Here is a 20,942-nt window from a genome sequence, read left to right on the forward strand (position 1 = left end):
GATCTTCCTGCACGCAGTGCCCTATCCCTGATACCAGGGGTGTTGTGATCTTTATTTATTTATTTATTTATTTATTTTATTTATTTGTGTTTTTTTATACCGGCATTCATGGGAGTTCGTATCATGTCGGTTTACATAAAACAAGGGGTGATCAATACATTATAATGTACATAACTAAAACATAAGAGTATACATTACAGGAGTATAACAAGTGCACGGAAGAAAAAGTTACAATAAAACAGGGGTTATTCTAACTGGGATTAGAGTTAAAGGAAAGATAAACAGTTTAACAAGAAGTAAAACATTGTAGTGATTGATTGGTAGTGTCTGATTCAGTTTAGAAGAGAATGTTCTATTAAATAAATGTTCTATTAAATAAATATTCTATTTGATAGAAAATGTTCAGTATTGCTGCATTAGATTTTGCTGCAATTGATGGAAGTGAATCCTTAAGGGTCTGGAAATGCTTTCATGTTTTCAGTTAATGCCAATTGCGTTTAAGCAGTCTAATTGCCAATTGCGTTTAAGCAGTTTAAGCAGTTTAAGCAGTCTAAATGCCAATTGCGTTTAAGCAGTTTAATGCCAATTGCGTTTAAGCAGTTTAAGCAGTCTAAATGCCAATTGCGTTTAAGCAGTTTAATGCCAATTGCATTTAAGCAGTCTTACCTACACGACAGGAGCTATAAGGTAAAAATTGGTCGCAACGAATCCAAACCAGTCAGGCTATCACAAGAAGTACCACAAGGCTCATCCCTCTCCTCAACCCTTTTTAATATCTACCTCCTACCTCTCTGCCTACTGCTCTCCAAACTGGGTTTCCAGCACTTCATATATGCAGATGACGTGCAGATACTCATACCAATAACTGACACTATCCCAAACGCAATGAAGATTTGGAACTCTGCTCTGTCTGAAATAAACAAACTACTCACTAACAACTTTCTGGCACTCAACACCAACAAAACAGAGCTACTCATCCTCTCTCCCCCTAACATTCCCACACTCAGCCTCTCTTCCCCCTCGCCAACAGGCTGCCCTCCCACACAATGTGTCCGCAGCCTAGGCATATGGATAGACAACCACTTTAACCTCAAAAAATTCATTTCTGCCACTATAAAGAGCGGTTTCTTCAAACTCCACACCTTAAAGAGAATCAAACCCTTATTACACACTTCTGACTTCCGCACAGTGCTGCATAGGGATGTGAATCGTGTCCTCGATCGTCTTAACGATCGATTTCGGCTGGGAGGGGGAGGGAATCGTATTGTTGCCGTTTGGGGGGGTAAAATATCGTGAAAAATCGTGAAAAATCGAAAAATCGAAAAATCGCAAAACCGGCACATTAAAACCCCCTAAAACCCACCCCCGACCCTTTAAATTAAATCCCCCACCCTCCCGAACCCCCCCCAAATGACTTAAATAACCTGCGGGTCCAGCGGCGGTCCGGAACGGCAGCGGTCCGGAACGGGCTCCTGCTCCTGAATCTTGTTGTCTTCAGCCGGCGCCATTTTCCAAAATGGCGCCGAAAAATGGCGGCGGCCATAGATGAACACGATTGGACGGCAGGAGGTCCTTCCGGACCCCCGCTGGACTTTTGGCAAGTCTCGTGGGGGTCAGAAGGCCCCCCACAAGCTGGCCAAAAGTTCCTGGAGGTCCAGCGGGGGTCAGGGAGCGATTTCCCGCCGCGAATCGTTTTCGTACGGAAAATGGCGCCGGCAGGAGATCGACTGCAGGAGGTCGTTCAGCGAGGGTTCCGGCGCCTCGCTGAACAACCTCCTGCAGTCGATCTCCTGCCGGCGCCATTTTCCGTACGAAAACGATTTGCGGCGGGAAATCGCTCCCTGACCCCCGCTGGACCTCCAGGAACTTTTGGCCAGCTTGTGGGGGGCCTCCTGACCCCCACGAGACTTGCCAAAAGTCCAGCGGGGGTCCGGAAGGACCTCCTGCCATCCAATCGTGTTCGTCTATGGCCGCCGCCATTTTTCGGCGCCATTTTGGAAAATGGCGCCGGCTGAAGACAACAAGATTCAGGAGCAGGAGCCCGTTCCGGACCGCTGCCGTTCCGGACCGCCGCTGGACCCGCAGGTTATTTAAGTCATTTGGGGGGGGTTCGGGAGGGTGGGGGATTTAATTTAAAGGGTCGGGGGTGGGTTTTAGGGGGTTTTAGTGTGCCGGCTCACGATTCTAACGATTTATAACGATAAATCGTTAGAATCTCTATTGTATTGTGTTCCATAACGGTTTAAGACGATATTAAAATTATCGGACGATAATTTTAATCGTCCTAAAACGATTCACATCCCTAGTGCTGCAGGCCATGATCCTGTCCAAACTGGACTACTGCAACGCTATACTCCTAGGCCTACCTAAAAATACCCTTCAACCGTTACAGCTCCTACAAAACGCCGCCGCCCGCATTCTTACCAATACTCACCGTCATGACCACATCACCCCAGTTCTTAAATCCTTACACTGGCTCCCAGTAACCTCTAGGATAATTTATAAATCTCTCACCCTCATACACAAAGCCATTCACAACCAAAACATGCACTGGTTCCCTGAACATCTCCATCATTGCAACCCTACCAGACCAACTAGAAAGCAGCACCAAGCCAAACTCCTGCCACCCTCCCCCAAAATCATCAAACATGCCACTATTAGAGAACGATCATTCATCATAGCAGGGACGTCCCACTGGAATAATATGCCCCCTCACCTACGTCAGGAGCCATGCCATAAAACATTCAAACAGAATCTTAAAACCTGGCTCTTCAAACTAGCATACCCTGACTGACTGACTGACTGACTGGCTCTTCAAACTAGCATACCCTGACCGACTATTCCCAAAGTCAGTCAGTCAGTCAGCATACCCTGACTGACTGACTGACTGACTGGCTCTTCAAACTAGCATACCCTGACCGACTATTCCCAAAGATATACACCCTATCCCTTACGCCCTACCTGACTGACACACCTTTATCGAACGTAACCACCCCAGACCCCCCCTCATCCTCTCTTCCTCCTACATCCCTGTCCCCCCTCTTCCCTCCCTCCCCCCTACCTCCTCCCACTTCATCCCTGCTGACATCCCTCTCCCAAGCGTTCACCGCTTATATCCCTCTCATCATGTTGATGATTTAATAATCATCCTTCTTCTCTCATTTTAAAGAGTTAATATTTAACCTCTTTCTATAGTTGACCTAGTTTACCTCCTGTTTGTTTGACATTAAACTATTGTAAAGCTTGTTGCTATGTTATGTTACAATGTGAACCGGGGTGATGTTTTTTCCTAACGTGCCCCGGTATATAAAAAATCTTTAAATAAATAAATAAATAAGCTTTACTTGCGTCTTACTTGCAATCTTTACTTGCATCTTCCTGCATGCAGTGCCTTATCCCTAATACCAGGAGTGTTGTGATCTTCCTGCACACAGTGCCCTAACCCTGATACCGGGAGTGTTGTGATCTTCCTGCACACAGTGCCCTAACCCTGATACCGGGAGTGTTGTGATCTTCCTGCACACAGTGCCCTATCCCTGATACCGGGAGTGGGAACCTTGGTAACATCAATAAATAAGAGGGCAGCCAGCCAATAGGAATACATATTCATTCCTAACTGACCTGAAAAGTGTCAATTTGTATCATTTTCTGTTAGTGTGCACTAACTCCCGGTTAGTGCGCACTAACCCGATTAACGATATTTTAACGATAAATCGTTAGAATTCCTATTGTATCGTGTTCTTTAACGATTTAAGACGATTTTAAAATTATCGGATGATAATTTTAATCGTTGAAAAACGATTCACATCCCTAATGAATATAATTGCTACAAAGTTTGGCTGAATAACGGAAAATCGGTATGTAACTCGTATGCATCTTTGTTAGGTTAAGATCTGCTACTGTGAAGAAATGTTGTTTAATAAGGTCCTCCTCATGCAGGAAACAGATTCCAAAACACAGATTGTGGTGGGGACTTGTTAAACTGAATTTGGATTACATCAACATCAAATTGAAATTGGATCACATCAACACAGAAGCTATTTGTACTATAAGACGATAACTTTTAAACAGGCATGCGGGTGCACATGTGCACACATCTGTTTGCTTATGCCCATAGATATGGCTATGGGGAGAAGTCTAGTGCTTAGAGCAGTGGGCTTCAAACCAGGAAACCAGGTTTCAAGTACCACTGTCACTCCTTGTGACCTTGAGCAAGTCACTGTACCCTCCATTGCCTCAGGTACAACCTTAAATTGTAAGCCTCAACCCTTAAAACCCTGCTAACTAGCCTAGAATTTTTTATTGTATTACTTACATGCCATCCATAGGAGTAGTAAAGTTACGTGCCAGGGGACCCCAGTGTGTGTCTGTGCGCGTAAACATTTACACGTGCATCTCTTGGCCTTCCCCAGACATGCCCCGCCCCTTTTTCAAAATTTTGGCTTGTGCGTGTAACGGGAGATATGCGCGTACATGGGTGGCTTTTAAAATCTGTGTGGCACACGCTGGCCCAACTTGTGCACATATCTCCCGGTTTGGGCACGTGTAGAGCTTTTAAAATTTGCATTTAAGCTTTTACTATGCAATAAAAAATGTGAAATTAAAGTAAAAATTAAAATGTTCAAGAGGAACCGATAATCGGGCTGATACAGTAAAGTGCGCTCAGGCCAAACGCACTGTTAGTCCCCGTTTGACCGCGCGTTTTCGATGCGCTATTTTTACCCCCTTATACAGTAAGGGGTAATAGCGTGTGAAAAACACGTGGCCAACCCCCCCCCCCCCCCCGAAACTAATAGCGCCCACAACATGAAAAAATGCATGTTGATGGGCCTATTAGTTATTCCTGCGCGATTCAGAAAGTAAAATGTGTAGCCTGGGGCAGGCGTTAATAGCTGAGCAATTGTAAAAGAAGTACAGAAAAGCAGAAAAAAACGCCAAGTTATGAAGACCGATGCTGGTAAACTCGGCATTGGTTTTCATAACCAGCCATCTGCCAGTAATGAAATCTCAGCGTCTGTTTTCATTACTGGCAGACCACCGGTTATGAAAACCGATGCAGAGTTTACTGGCGTCTTTTTTTCGTAACCGGCAGCCGCCGCGGGTTCGTGTTAGTAAGGAGACGCTAGAGGCACGACCTCCTAATTTGCATATAGCATGGCGCCCCCCTTGTGGATGACATGTGCGCATTCCACGTGTTTTATAGCATCGGCCCCTATATTTCCCACTGTAAGGGGCACTTTCAACTCAGGGTGGGTTTTGGAGAGGGGCGGTGTTACAAGGGTCTACACACCCCTGCACCCTAGGTAGACCAATGTAACACTACCCCTTCCCCAAAAACCCACCCAGAGTTGAAAGTGCCCCCTTATAGTGGGAGTTTTATAGAGTGTCAGATTCTCTCTCTCTTTCTCTTTCTCAAGTCTTGGCCCTGTTCTGGAACACCCATGCCCCGCCCCTTTTCTGCCTCCTTATTCTTGACGCGCACACAGGTATGTATGCTCATACTTCCCGGCTTCTTAAAATTTGCGTTGCTCATGCACAGCCCATATATGCGTGTCTGGGGCCGATTTTGTGTGAGTGACGCTCTTAAAATTTACCTGTTAGTCTATAGTTAGCTCAACTGTCTACATTTTTGGTAGACTTTTGCCTCATACCTGTCTCATTCCCTCCAGCTCTCCTTTCTTTCTCTTCTCACTTCTCTTCTCAGGCCAATGCAATATCGGGTGCTCTGGTCAGTAAGCTGCTATATGTATATTGGACATGCGTTTTGGACGCGCTAGACATATGCCCGATAAAATACCAGGATTAGTGCATTCATATTGCACAGGCAAAGCAGTGTGTAGCAAATAGTGCTAATTGCATTTAAATTCCATGTAAATGAGTCGATTAGCTATTACCCCTGATGCAGTAATGTGAACCCAAAACTTGTGCGTCCATAAAGAGTTTTTTTATGTATGAAATTTAGCACCATCCCTATTCCTGGTGTAATTGTGGTGGCACAGTAGCAGACGGTTTGTGAAAGGTTTCTATGCAATTTCTACCATTTCAACAATAGATTATATTCACTTTCTTGACTTCCTGACTTTTCTCTTGTGTGTGCAAGGAGGACCTTGCAAGACTGGAATATTGGGCATTCAAATGGCAGATGAAATTTAATGTGGACAAGTGCAAGGTATTGCATATAGGGAAAAATAACCCTTGCTGTAGTTACACGATGTTAGGTTCCATATTAGAAGATACCACCCAGGAAAAAGATCTAGGCATCATAGTGGATAATACTTTAAAATCATCGGCTCAGTGTGCTGCAGCAGTCAAAAAAGCAAACAAAATGTTAGGAATTATTAGGAAGGGAATGGTTAATAAAATGGAAAATGTCATAATGCCTTTGTATTCCTCCATGGAGAGACCGCACCTTGAATACTGTGTACAATTCTGGTCGCCGCATCTCAAAAAAAGATATAGTTGCGATGGAGAAGGTACAGAGAAGGGCAACCAAAATGATAAAGGGGATGGAACAGCTCCCCTATGAGGAAAGGCTGAAGAGGTTAGGGCTGTTCAGTTTGGAGAAGAGTTGGCTGAGGGGGGATATGATAGAGGTCTTTAAGATCATGAGAGGTCTTGAATGAATAGATGTGAATTGGTTATTTACACTTTCAGATAACAGTAGGATTAGGAGGCATTCCATGAAGTTAGCAAGTAACACATTTAAGACTAATCGGAGAAAATTCTTTTTCACTCAATGCAAAATTAAGCTCTGGAATTTGTTGCCAGAGGATGTGGTTAGTGTGGTTAGTGTAGCTGGGTTCAAAAAAGGTTTGGATAAGTTCTTGGAGGAGAAGTCCATTAACTGCTATTAATCAAGTTTACTTAGGGAATAGCCACTGCTATTAATTGCATCAGTAGCATGGGATCTTCTTAGTGTTTGGGTACTTGACAGGTTCTTGTGGCCTGGTTTGGCCTCTGTTGGAAACAGGATGCTGGGCTTGATGGACCCTTGGTCTGACCCAGCACGGCAATTTCTTATGTTCTTATGTTCGTACACTGCTCCCTTCCCCCAGCCCGGGCCTGCCCTGATGATCAAACCAGAAACAGCCAGAGTGGTTGCTGCTGAAAGAAAAATGTAACTTTTTTTTTTACTTTTCCTTAAAGAAACATCAGCCATAGCAAAGGAAGAAATTCAAACAAAAAAAGGAATACTTCCCTGGCAACACCTCTGGGAAAGAGCCTTCAGGGGATAAGAGGGAACCAGGACCCCTGGCAGTCAGACCCCTGGATCTGCTGCAGGCTAAAGCTTCTCAGGGATTACCAACCCCCAGCTCGCCCAACTCAAACTGAGGGATGGCCCACAAATGAACCTAACACCTCAGGGAGTGTCTTCTAACTTCTCTTCTTCTGTCTCTTCTTTCTTTCTTTTTCTTAACTGCAGGTTTGCACCTCTACCATCTGCTGGAGACAGAGAAATACTGAGTTACTGCAGGTGGCACTCTTGGTTATGTAGCAGTGCCTCAAAGTTTTTGGTTCTCGGCCTCCATCTGCTGGTAGGGATGCAAAACCCACTTGTCTGGACTGATCTGGAGTACGAACAGGAAACATATTTTAACTCTTAATTATGCTGAAGAGGTCAGAGGTTTGGTTTTAAGTAATCTGGGGCTAGTAAGCAGATAGAATTTGTGAATTAAGAAATCTGTGCAGACTTTTGATTGGGCTATTGTGCTAATTTAGATGCTGTGAAATAAATGAAAAAGTGTTTGAATTACTATATTCTGTATATGTAAAATGAATCTAATAATGTATAATTGACTAAAACTCATAATAAAAATATTACTGAATCTAGAAAATCAAAAAGGTTCTTTCTTCTGAATCCAATCTTATAACTTTATACTCCAAGAAATACAGACTTAGAAATTTGTAGATAATAATCCCTGCATATCAGGACAAGTGAGCCATTGGCAGAGACTTACAGGCAGCAGATGACAGTGGTGCCCTTTCACTGGCAGGGACCACTTCTTTTTTTAATTACATTTTAAAACTTATTTTTAAAGTTCCAAGGAAGAACACCTGGATGGAAATAGCAATACATGGAGGCTTACAAGTGCTCAAAAGAGAAGGTAAAAATTTTGAAGATGAAGTGTCTGTTTAGAGTATGTCCTTAATTCTTCCTTAATTCATTCCCTTCCCCAGTAGCAGCAGCAACAACACTGCCACTGGTTGCTATAAAACCATACACTGTAGCTTCTCCAAGGCTGTAATGCCAATTATGCTCCAATGGAAAGTAACGTTAGCCAAAAATAAAATAAAAATGTTATGAATAGAACTAATTCAGAATATTCACTGGAAAACTTTTACTGGCCAATCTAATGGGTGAATTTTAAAAGTCCCATGCATGCCAAAGCTGGGAGATATGAGCGTAAATCGGCCCAGCACACGCTGCACGGATTTTAAGAGGTGCTCGAGTATGCGCGTATCTCCCAGTATGCGAATAAAAAATTTCTTTCATAAAAGGGGTGGAGCATAGGTGTGGGCTGGGCGAGGCATGGACATTCCAGGAAATATGAATGAAACCAGCATGTGAGTATTTACACACACCAGCACGCTCAGGGGTCCCTATCTGCATAACTTTACTTCTGCTATAGATGGTGTGTAAGTCGTGAAACAAAAAAATCTAGGCTAGTCAGTGGGGTTTTAAGGGTTGAGTCTATTAGGGTAAAAGGGAGGCAAGTTAACTAGGGGGTTTAGGAAGTCCTCTCCTTTACCTGGGAGAACTGGGAACGAACCGGGGAAACAGGTAATTGCGTCGGCACGTGTATCTATTAAACCCCCCCCCCCCCCCACTTACACGATCGAGGTGGCATTTGTGTGCACATATACGTGCATATAACCAATTTTATAACAGGCGTGCTTACACGTGCATACGTTATAAAATCGTCACGTCCATGAGTGCGAGCCAGCAAATGAACGCACATGTGCTCCCACACGCAGATCTTAAAATTCACCTTTATTTGTTCAATTAAAGTTTTTTCCAGATAATAATCTTCTGTTTTACAGACAACATGTAGCTAAGTGAAAGATCTGAACAAAGACAATAGCATAGTCTTGCACTTACTTTTCCAATTGATCCATCAGAGAGTCACGGAAATAATCCAACTCTTCCCCGGTATGGCTTAGGACACTTAGGTTAATATTCTGATATTCCTCAGGGACTTCCTCCCAATGGTCTTTCTCCTCCAAAATTTCAGGCTGCATTGGCATGCTGGGAACACTGGAGTCAGGTGATCCAAAAGAGAAGGCAGATGGCGATAGGAAGGGAGGTAATTCGAAGCTGGCGACAGGTGATAGGAAGCTGGAATCAGGAGGAGGTAAATAGCTGGAGTCAGGAAGTGGTTGGAAAATGGAGTCACGAGGTGGGAGGCCAGAGGAAGGTAGTGCTGCGAACTTGAAGTCAGCAAGTGATAGGAAGCCAGTTTTATAAGCAGCACCCTAAGAAAAGAAATGATTTGCATTATGCAGATAACTCTTACCTGTGATATAAATTAGCAGTCACCTGAGAACAAAAAAATGGCACTTGAACAATACAAAATGGACTAGATTACGATTCATATATCATCATAACTGCAGGCAAAATACTTGCAACAACAAAGCACAGGAGCACCTTCAGGTAAGATACTGATCTAAAAAATCCATAATCTGACATTTTAATAACATAAAACTTAATTTCATTTATTTATTATTTGTTATACTGCTTGCGCAAGCAAGGCCTAATGCGATGTACACAATAAAATCAAACATAATAAAATTGAAAGAAATAAAATCACTCAACTCCATGCCCCTACCAACATCACCCACCCCCCATACAAAATAAAAAGCAGTAAACAGTGTTTTTGGATATGAATGATGGAATCACTGATTTTTTAAATTATAATTTTCCTAGCGTGTAGCAGATGGACTCAAAACAAGTGGGTATAGTGTGCTCGTGCTAGCAGTTGGAGACGGATCTGACGTCAGCACGGGTACATATACCCCCGCAGGAAGTGCAGCAATTCAGTAATTTCCGTCTCCAAAGCAGTTTGGAGCTACCTCACACTCGCTGAGCGTGTTTCCAAATTCTAAACGACTAAATTCATAGAAGAAACCTACCTGAAGACGAGCCCCGCACTCCTGCGGTGATACCATTTGGTCCCTCCCCCAGTTGAGTTTCCCGAGCTGACTTCCGTGGCCCCTCGGAGGTAGGAGCCTCGGTCCGGTGGCCGACTCGCGGCAGGGACCTAGCCCCTGAGTGAGAAGGGCTCGGGCGTGGCATAGAGGCAGCCTCGGTCCCGGCGAGGACTTGGCCCCCGAGCGAGACGAGTTTGGGCGTGGCCTAGAGGCAGCGGGTGCACTTCCTCGAGCGCGGCAGTGACGGTACTCACCCTCTCCCCCCGCAGCCGGAGACCGCCCGGGTTGCAGCCGGGAAGCGCCGAAGACAAGGTAAGGCGTACATCTTTACTGTGGTCTCCAAGGAAGTGAGGATTAGCGGGGCCTGCCTACGTGGCAGCCCGCCAAGGAGGTCGCCATTTTGCCTGCCTACACGCCTTCGCCACCTAGACGCACGTTGCTGTACGCACGCTGAGATAAGCGCACGCAGATAGGCGCACGTTGCTAAGCGCACGCGGATAGGCGCATGCTTGCCAAGCGCACGCTACTAGGATAGGCGCACGCCGAGAGGCACAGGCCTATAGACGCACGTTCATAGGCGCCCGTTCATAGACGCCTGTTGGTAGGCGCATGTTCATAGGCGCCCGTTCATAGACGCCTGTTGGTAGGCGCACTTTCATAGGCGCACGTTCATAGACGCCTGTTGCTAGGCGCACGTTCATAGATGCCTGTTGGTAGGCGCACGTTCATAGGCGCACGTTCATAGACGCCTGTTGGTAGGCGCACGTTCATAGGTGCACGTTCATAGGCTCACGTTCATAAGATGCCCGTTCATAGGCGCACGTTTAATAAGACGCCCGTGCATAGGCGCACGTTCATAAGACGCCCGTTCATAGGCGCATGCGGCTCAGCGCATGTTGATGAGCGCACATTCATAGGATAAGCGCATATTATTAGGCGACACATATTACAAGGCGCATACTCCGGTTGGGAGGAAATAACAGACGAAATGGAGCATAAGAGAGCCCATACGTCCGCAGAGCCGGCACCTCCAGAATCAGGCATAAGAGCTCTAAGCCTCTGCTCAGCATGCAACCTCAGAGCCACACAGAGCGAGGAAGCAGACTCACTATGTGCCCAATGTGAGGAGGCCATGGGAGTTCCAAGCCAGGACCGGTCTCAGCCCAGCGGTTCCTCCGGGAACACTCCGGACTTAGCAGGCCGCGGTGAGCAGCCAGGGAACCCGAGAGACCTGGAGTCCCTAAGGCCAGATCCGGCTTCGCTTTCCTGGGTGGAATTATTCAAGGGGATTCACGGCTTTGTCCAGATGCAGTCTGCTCCTCGAATGGGTCTTTCCGTTCCGAATGATCCGGCCCCTGGACCCTCGAGACCTAGGCACGGACACTCGCCACCCGGAAGCCCCACTTATGGGGATTCGGATTGCTCCGAGGAAGATGAGGAGCCCCCCGAGGAGGGAGAACTTCCCTCGGAGATAGAACCATATCGGACCATGAGACGCTTCTTTCGGAAAGAGGATCTTCCAGGCCTGGTCTCACAATGCCTATCAGAACTGGCTATTCCAGGCCAGGACACCCCAGGGGACCCTAAAATGAACCCCCTGTTAGAGGGCCTGCGCCAAACGGCTCACCATTTTCCCCTCCCACAAGCAGCACAGCAGCTAATCAATCTGGAATGGAATGCGCCGGAGGCCTCATTCAAAGGGGGTCGGGCCTTGTCAGGCATGTTCCCTCTGGACCCGGCGTCCAAGGAGCTGCTGGCATGCCCCAAGGTAGACGCCATAGTTAGGGCAATTGTGAAGCGCACCACCATTCCGGTGGAGGGGGGAGCGGCCCTCAAGGATATACATGACCGGCGCATGGACGCCATTTTGAAACAAGCCTTTGAGGTGGCAGCCATGTCCCTATGAATTGCGACCTGCTGCACCGTGGTGACGCGTTCCTGTTTATCACAAGCTAGGAACAACACCCCGGGAGAAGACATGGAATCAGCTCTCTCGTTCCTCACTGACGCAGCCTCCGACCTAGTCCATACGGCAGCCAAGGGAGTGTCATCCACAGTGGCAGCCAGGAGGCAGCTTTGGCTACGTAATTGGGCGGCCGACTCTTCCTCCAAGACACGCCTCACAAGAATGCCCTTTAAGGGATCCCTACTGTTTGGCAGCGATCTCGAGAAACTGGCTAATAGATGGGGTGCCTCTCCATTACCCCGTCTACCAGAAGACAGGTCGAGGAGGAGCCAGCGTTCTTTTTCTAGGCCATCTAGAGGTAGAAACTCTCAGCGCTTCAACCCTTACAGGGCTCGCTACCAAGCACCTCGTTCTCAGGACAGGAACCAGCCCTTTCGAGCTAAGCACAACAAGAGGAGAACCGGCCGCACCCCACAATGACAATCAGCCGACCCATCTGGGGGTAGCAGCCATAGGGGGCAGGCTAACCCTCTTCTACCGCAGGTGGGTCAAGATTACCTCGGACCAGTGGGTCCTTATCATCATCCGAGAAGGGTATTACCTGGATTTTCTTCGGCTCCCGTCGGACAAGTTTGTGGAATCTCCTTGTTCACCCCTCAAGAAGGCGGCACTAGAAGTTACCTTGCAGTGGCTCCAGTCCCTAAAAGCCATAATCCCAGAGCCTGCAGGGGAGATAAATTCTGGGCATTATTCCATTTATTTCATAGTACCCAAGAAGGAGGGCACTTTCAGGCCCGTCCTGGGCCTCAAGTCTGTCAACCGACACCTACGGGTCCCCAGCTTTCGCATGGAAACTCTGCGGTCGGTCAAGAACGCAGTACAGCCAGGGGAGTTTCTCACCTCCCTAGATCTGTCGGAAGCCTACTTGCAAATCTCAATCCATCAGGATCACCAGCGCTATTTACGCTTCAAAGTCCTGAGCCAACACTTCCAGTTCCGAGCCTTACCCTTCGGGTTAGCCACCGCGCCGCGGATCTTTACCAAGGTCATAGTAGTCGTGGCGGCGGCACTCAGGAAGGAAGGAATTCTCGTCCATCCCTACCTGGACGATTGGCTGATCAGGGCAAAGTCACTGGAGGAGAGCCACCGGGCAACCAACAGAGTTATATCTCTTCTGGAAAGCCTAGGCTGGGTAGTCAACACAAACAAGAGTTCCCTACAGCCTTCCCAGTCGCTGGAATACCTAGGAGTGCAATTCGACACCCAGGAAGACAAGGTCAGCCTGACCTCCAAGAGGAGATCCAAACTCCGGAATCGTCTGCAGGCCCTGCTGAGCGCCATCCGGCCCACTTCTTGGGATTACCTACAGGTCCTCGGCCTCATGGCATCCACTCTGGAGGTGGTACCATGGGCGCGGGCTCATATGAGACCATTACAACGTGCCCTCCTATCTCGGTGGAGCCCATGATTGCAGAACTACACCGTACACCTACCTCTACCAGCCAGAGTACGGAATCAGCTACGGTGGTGGTTGCAGCCCGGCCACATGAGCCGGGGGTCAAGAATGTCCTCCCCAACCTGGACCCTGCTCACTACAGATGCCAGCCTGAACGGATGGGGAGCACGCTGCGAAGAACTCACCGCCCAAGGGCGGTGGAGCAGAAAAGAGTCGGGGTGGAACATCAACCGACTAGAGGCAAGGGCAGTCAGGCTAGCATGCCTGCGATTTGCCCACAGACTTTGAAACAGAGTGGTCAGAGTGATGTCAGACAATGCCACCACAGTGGCATACATCAACTGACAGGGCGGAACCAGAAGCCGACAGATGTCCCTAGAAATAACTCCCCTGATGACTTGGGCGGAAGCAAATCTCCAGGACATCTCCGCCTTCCACATCGCCGGGAAGGACAACACCATGGCAGACTTCCTTAGCAGAGAAAGCCTAAACCCAGGGGAATGGCAGCTGTCGCCCACAGCTTTCCAGATGATTGTGGACCAGTGGGGGACGCCGGGCATGGACCTACTAGCGGACAGGTCCAACGCTCAAGTACCCAGATATTTCAGCCGCAGGCGGGACCCTCTATCCCGGGGGATCGATGCCCTGGTACAGCCATTGCCTCAGGGGATCCTGCTATATGCCTTTCCTCCATGGCCCCTGCTGGGCCCCATAATACACAAGATTCAGTGGCACAGAGGCCTAGTTCTTCTAGTGGCCCTGGACTGGCCAAGAAGACCCTGTACGCAGACATGAGAAGACTACTGGCAGGGAATCCATTACCCCTGCCTCCACACAGGGACCTGCTGCGGCAAGGTCCCATCCTCCACGAGGATCCAGCTCAATTCTCTCTTACGGTCTGGCCATTGAGAGGGCTAGACTGAAGAAAAGAGGATACTCGGAGCCGGTAATAGATACACTCCTCCGAGCACGCAAGTCCTCCACATCACTAACATATATAAGGATCTGGAGAGTTTTTGAAGCCTGGTGCGACACTCACAGCACCAATCCACATGCCGCTAAGATCCCTATCATTTTGGATTTCCTACAAGATGGACTTCAGAAGGGTCTATCCCTCAATTCCATCAAGGTTCAAGTAGCAGCGCTGTCTTGCTACGGTCCCAGGAGAGACGGCAACACCATTGCCACACACCCAGACGTCTCACGTTTCCTGAAAGGAGTCAAACACATTCGCCCGCCACTGAAGTGGCCAGTGCCCCTGTGGAACCTCAACCTAGTGTTGGAATTTCTAGCGGGATCCGCCTTCAGGCCCCTTTGAGGCCTGTCTCTCCGGTTGTTAACCTTGAAGATGGTGTTCTTGCTGGCTGTGTGTTCAGCACGCCGCATCTCAGAGCTACAAGCACTGTCCTGCCGTGATCCGTTTCTCAGAATCACTCCAGAGGCTATCCATCTTCGCACGGTCCCTTCCTTCTTACCCAAAGTAGTCTCACACTTTCACCTCAACCAAACCATATCCTTGCCAACCACAGACGGTTTGAAGAAGTCGGAAGAAGGTCGAATACTGCGCCATCTCGACATCGGCAGGATGCTGTCCAGATACTTGGAAATGTCAGAAGCAGTACGAAAGACGGACCACCTGTTCGTCCTTCACAGTGGGAAGAAGCAAGGGGAAGCGGCCTCACGGCCAACCATCGCCCGCTGGATCAAAGAAGTTATCAAGGCGGCCTACGTAGAGGCAGGAAAACCACCGCCTCTACAGGTCAAGGCTCATTCTACCAGAGCGCAAGCGGCCTCCTGGGCAGAAACTAGGATGCTGTCGCCGGCAGAGATATGTAAAGCGGCAACGTGGTCCTCCCTCCATACCTTCGCCAGATTCTACCATCTGGACGTCCAGGCCAGGGAGGACACAGCATTTGCGAGGGCAATCCTAAACGGACCGCGGGCAGCCTCCCGCCCAGTCCGGGAGTAGCTTTTGTACATCCCACTTGTTTTGAGTCCATCTGCTACACGCTAGGAAATGTAGAGATTACTTACCTGATAATCTCGTTTTCCTTAGTGTATGCAGATGGACTCAGCATCCCGCCCGGCTGCCGGTATACATGGGGATTCGCCGACTCACGGTAAGCCATGTTTTCTTATATAGGGCATCCACCCTGCCGGGTGTCGACGCCTTCCGGTTGAGAACACTGGCGGTCTCCAGCTACTATCAATTGGTCAGGGTAATCCTGTTCATTTAATCGATCGGTCAGTCACACATATATCCATAAAGCTTTTGCAAGGAAGATTACTGAATTGCTGCACTTCCTGCGGGTGTATATGTACCCGTGCTGACGTCAGATCCGTCTCCAACTGCTAGCACGAGCACACTATACCCACTTGTTTTGAGTCCATCTGCATACACTAAGGAAAACGAGATTATCAGGTAAGTAATCTCTACATTTTTTTACTCACACTGTTTTCTACATATATTTGAATTTGGGCAGTGTATGTAGTTTCTGTTTCTTTCTTTTATTTACACTTTAGGGATATGCGCAAGAAAAATTTTCAATTCATTTCATTATTTCATTTTGGGGTTTTTTAAATTTGTTTTTTGTGTGTGTAATTTATTTTTAGCAAATAGTGCAAATTTTTTTTTTCTGGGGGGGGGGATGCATTTTTTTCATGTAAAACAAAATGAAAAAATATTGCCACCATTTGTCCAGTTTGTATGCATTCATTTCAAATGAATGATCATCCCTATTGCGCTATGTAACCACATTTCTCTTACTAATTAAATTACAATGAACTCATTTTCACAGGGATGTAATGTTGATTGAAAAGTACTTTATTCAATCTGTCTCTATAAATGTATACATGCAGGAAGGAAAGTTAAACTATGATGGTAAAAAGGTATCTACCTACACTTTCCATACTTCTCTGAGCCTTGATCTCTTCTTCAGGAATGACTCCAAAAAATCTTTATGAAAATAATGCCACAGTTCTGGAGTAGTCCACTGATCAAAAAAAGAAATGTCTGACTTATAACACTCTGATCCTTAAGTCAAAGGGTTATCCGTAGTGCCATTTCAGCTATTCTTTAACATTCTGTATCCTTGCTACCAAGCATTGAGTGCAATTACAAAACCAGACTATATGCTATGGGCCAAATGGACTTAAGCATTTTTCCCATAAACCTAAAATGGCAGTTCTTGCTCAGTTCCTGCCCTGTGGATACATTAAATGCTAACCATGTTTTTGTTAGAAGGTGCTTATCTTACCTCCGCCCTCCTAGCGATATGTTCTAGATATATAGCCTTTAGCTTTTTCATGTATACTGACTCCAGCCTTCGTATTTCTTCCTCCATTTCCACCTAATAAAGACAATATTTTACGTCATCAATCCGGCACATTACACAAGATGAAGAAAGGGAGGCATTTTGTTAGTAGTTGTGGGCAGAAATGTATTTGCCAGAAAATTAATATATTTAAAGGATATGATATTCTTGGAAGTAAGACGCGTATGGTGGTTGATTAAGTTGGAAACCTTGTGATTTCATGCAAGTTGTTACACAAGAATCTATAAAGTACCGCTTTAACATACAAAGAAATACTGTTGCACTCAAGACAAATTAAAATGGAAACAACACATTCTCCAGTGCTAGGTTTACACACAGACACATGCTAATGGAGAAAGTGTAAGTCTGCCCATAACTGGAGTCTGTGATCCAACTGTTGGTGCCACATATTGTATCACATCAGGAAACAGTACAGACACAATATAAGATCATCACAAATATATTTTTACTGCAACTATTTCATGTGTAAAAGCTCATAGAAGGCAGAAGGCTGATTCTCCTAGCCTATTTTCTCTTGAAGTGCAATTGTCTGTGATAAGTTTGACACTCAAAAGAGAAAGAAAACCAGAAGCAAAGAGCAACTTTTTCTTTTCACTGTGAGCATGGGAACAAGTAAGAGGGAAAGCATTTCTTGTGATAATGCTTGAAAAACTATGCTTATCAGACATGGACAACATAGTCATCAATTATTTGTGGTTCTGAACTAGGGGAGGACATTTCTTATGCTGTTCATGCTATACTGGGAAGAAGTTGAAAGTCTAAGCACAAACAATGAAGATAATTTTATAACAGCCCATATAAGTTTGCTTTGAAAATTAACGAGACCATACATAATGTAGGCCTGGATTTATCAAAATGCGCTAAATTTTGCATGCAATAGGAAAAAGGGTGTGTTTTATGGTAATAGGCAGTTTATTGCAAAGTACACTATCTTAGCACTTCACATAGGTATTAGCACAAGCTGTGATAACTTTTTTGCACTTTGTAATAAGTGCCAGAATTGTTGTATTTTCTACATATAACCACTATTGCACACTGTTTCATAAATTTTGCATGAAGCTTTGCTCAGGTTAGTACATTGCCCTCATAGACTGGGATGTGATTGAATTTGCAGTATCTGTGATATAATTTTTGATATAATTTATAGGCTATGTAAACCAATCAGATGTGGTGAGTGTGAACTAATTTGTGCCTTTCTTGCTATCATACCTGTTACTAGAGATTCAAGGGATTTGTGAAGGAGCTGGTCAAAAGTTATTAAAAATGATTACTTAATATTACAATTTTTAAGGCTTTTTTCCCATTCCTTGTCTATGGGAAAATGCTTAGTAAATCAGGTCCTTAAATTGAAAGAGGGTGAGCAGTTCTGTTTGACCCTGCACACATTTGAAATAGTATAGCATGCACAAAAGGTGCAGCTTTCTTTAAAGTAAAACACAAATTTTCCTTCAGAACTCACACAAGATAATTCAGTAATTCAAATACCTGTCCAAAAGCTCTTTTGTCCATTTCAGTCATTTCCTTCCAGGCATCAAGTAGATGACTGAGGGCATGATCTTCAGCAGAATCAAAAAGATCATCAAAGGGTGGATCAAGTTTATAATAAATGTCTGATTTTATGGTTTGCAGGGCACCAATATCCATGGTAGCACTAGGAGCAAGATAGGTGGCATACAGGAACTACAAAAAAGATAAATCATTATGGAAAAAAGTCAGCTTAGTTTGACTATATAATTTTTGTCACTAATATAACCTATCTTGTACCACTTGGTTGTATCATCTGTTACTACCCGTTACAGAGGGCATAGGGGTAACCTGAATGGAGCAGCAGTTACTTCCCTTAAATTATAAAAAAACAAAACTTGATGGGCAGACTGGATGGACCATTTGGGTCTTTTTCTTCTGACATTTACTAAATTACTATGGTAATTCAGTTATTAGATTCAGGAGTTAAATTAGAATATATTATTGATTTTACAAATAGGAATGATTAGCATAATAAAGCTAATAAAAGAACTGTATACATTTAAAGCATCACCCAAAACAAACTATGCTGATTATTCCACCTACACTTAGTCTTCAATGATACTTTTGCTCACCAATTTGCTCCCTTTTGCATTTTAAAATAAAAGGCATGGGAAACTATAGAAGCCATCTGAAAGAGGATTTCCTTAAAAATCAATTTTTTTTAATGAGTTTCCTATGTCCCCACCAGTGAATTTGCTTACATTTTTCCAGTGAAAATCTTACATCTGGATTAGTGTTGGCCCAGGGCACCATGGGGCAATTTTCTATAGGATTTTTACCTATGAAAAATAATCACATACTTCCCCAGAACCATGTCTGAAATGTAAAGCTCTTGTCATATTAATGTAAACAAGAGAGTGCACTTGCAAGTGTAAGAAAGAATGCATGAAAATGGAAAACATTTTTAATGTATGCTTGCCTCCTTGAGCTTCCTTTTATTTATTTATTTTTTTAACGGCCCACATTCAGAAGAAATGCTTTCAGTATGTTTAATGGGTTATAAGTGTTCAAGAAAAAGAGATGTTGCAAGCAAGTCTGTGAAGGGCAGGTTGGACGCCGTGACAGGCAGATCAGTATAATATGGGTAAAAGGCCTGACCTCGGGTAGTTTGTATTAGTGAAAAGGGGGGGGGGGAGGGGGCGGTTGTAGGGAGGCCAGGATAGGGAGCCGTTAGTGGCTGTTTTGAGCAGGAGATTTGTATGGTATTAGGGGTGGGTTGGAAGGGGCTGATTGGCCAGAGGCACTGAGGCTGAAGGGAAAGGGGAAGAGTTGAGAGGGTGCTGGGCAAGGGATGCTTGTCACTTGCCTGTCCCTGTGTCTGCAAGCTACATCAGGTGGTGAAAAATAGGGATGTGAATCGTTTTTGAACGATTAAAATTATCGTCAGATAATTTTAAAATCGTCCAAAATCGTTAGAGTGCACGATACAATACAAATACCCACGATTTATCGTCAGGGGCATTTGTATTGTTTCGTTAAACAGGGGGCGGGAAAACCGGCACACCAAAAAAACCCTAACACCCACCCCGAACCTTTAAAACAAACCCCCACCTCCCGAACCCCCCCAAAATGTTTTAAATGACCTGGGATCCCGGCGCGATGTCCCACTCTCTGGCCACAACAAAAAAAAACCCTAACACCCACCCCGAACCTTTAAAACAAACCCCCACCCTCCCGAACCCCCCCAAAATGTTTTAAATGACCTGGGGTCCCGGCGCGATGATCCCGGCACGATGTCCCACTCTCTGGCCACGACTGCTGTGAAGAGAAATGGCGCCGGTGGCCCTTTGCCCTTATCATGTGACAGGGCAAAGGTAGCGCCGGCGCCATTTTGATTCCTAGCTCCCGACGTCACGCATCCAGGAGATCGCTCCCGGACCCCCGCTGGACCCCCAGGGACTTTTGGCCAGCTTGGGGGGGCCTCCTGACCCCCACAAGACTTGCCAAAAATCCAGCGGGGGTCGGGAACGACCTCTTGCACTCGAGCCGTATTGCAAAATGGCGCCGGCCATACATTTTGGGAGGGATTCGGGAGGGTGGGGGTTTGTTTTAAAGGTTCGGGGTGGGTGTTAGGGTTTTTTTTTGTTGTGGCCAGAGAGTGGGACATTGCGCCGGGACCCTCCCACTGGACCCCAGGTCATTTAAAACATTTTGAGGGGGTTCGGGGGGGTGGGGGTTTGTTTTAAAGGTTCGGGGTGGGTGTTAGGGTTTTTTTGGTGTGCCGGTTTTCCTGCCCTCCCCCGATTTACGATTTTTAACGATTTCAAAACAAAACACGACGATCCGATTTCCCTCCCCCCCCCCCCAGCCAAAATCGATCGTTAAGACGATCGATCACACGATTCACACCTCTAGTGAAAAATGGCTCGGCGTTTGGGAGATGTTGGCTTTTCTTTTGAGGCAGATGTTCATAGGGCCTCAGAGTTTGAATCAGAAGAAGTGGCAATGGTCAAGGACAGCATTTCCAGTGAAGAGCAGGCATCGGAGCAGGCAGTAGAGATGGCGGGAGCTGTGGCTGTGGGGAGCGTCTCTGACTGCATCACTCTGATGGCGGTGCCAGTTCGGGTGA

At 46.1% G+C, this 20,942-nt stretch overlaps 1 protein-coding gene across 3 annotated transcripts in view; it reads right to left on the minus strand.

The window, feature by feature from the left end:
• Positions 1–20,942, minus strand: part of RGS22 (regulator of G protein signaling 22) — a 915,000-nt gene that overhangs the window by 349,111 nt on the left and 544,947 nt on the right. For 2 of the 3 annotated variants that reach the window (XM_029591789.1, XM_029591788.1), the window contains exons 15-17: positions 18,332–18,526; positions 16,769–16,861; positions 9,101–9,474 (exon numbers count right to left, since the gene is read on the minus strand). In XM_029591789.1, coding sequence (XP_029447649.1) covers positions 9,101–9,474; positions 16,769–16,861; positions 18,332–18,526 — 662 coding nt within the window. Of the gene's footprint in view, positions 1–9,100; positions 9,475–9,515; positions 9,539–16,768; positions 16,862–18,331; positions 18,527–20,942 lie in introns of all 3 variants that reach the window. The other variant, XM_029591791.1, reaches the window with a different exon arrangement.

This window comes from Rhinatrema bivittatum, chromosome 2 (genome assembly GCF_901001135.1).
Source record: "Rhinatrema bivittatum chromosome 2, aRhiBiv1.1, whole genome shotgun sequence".
NCBI classification, from domain to species: domain Eukaryota; kingdom Metazoa; phylum Chordata; class Amphibia; order Gymnophiona; family Rhinatrematidae; genus Rhinatrema; species Rhinatrema bivittatum.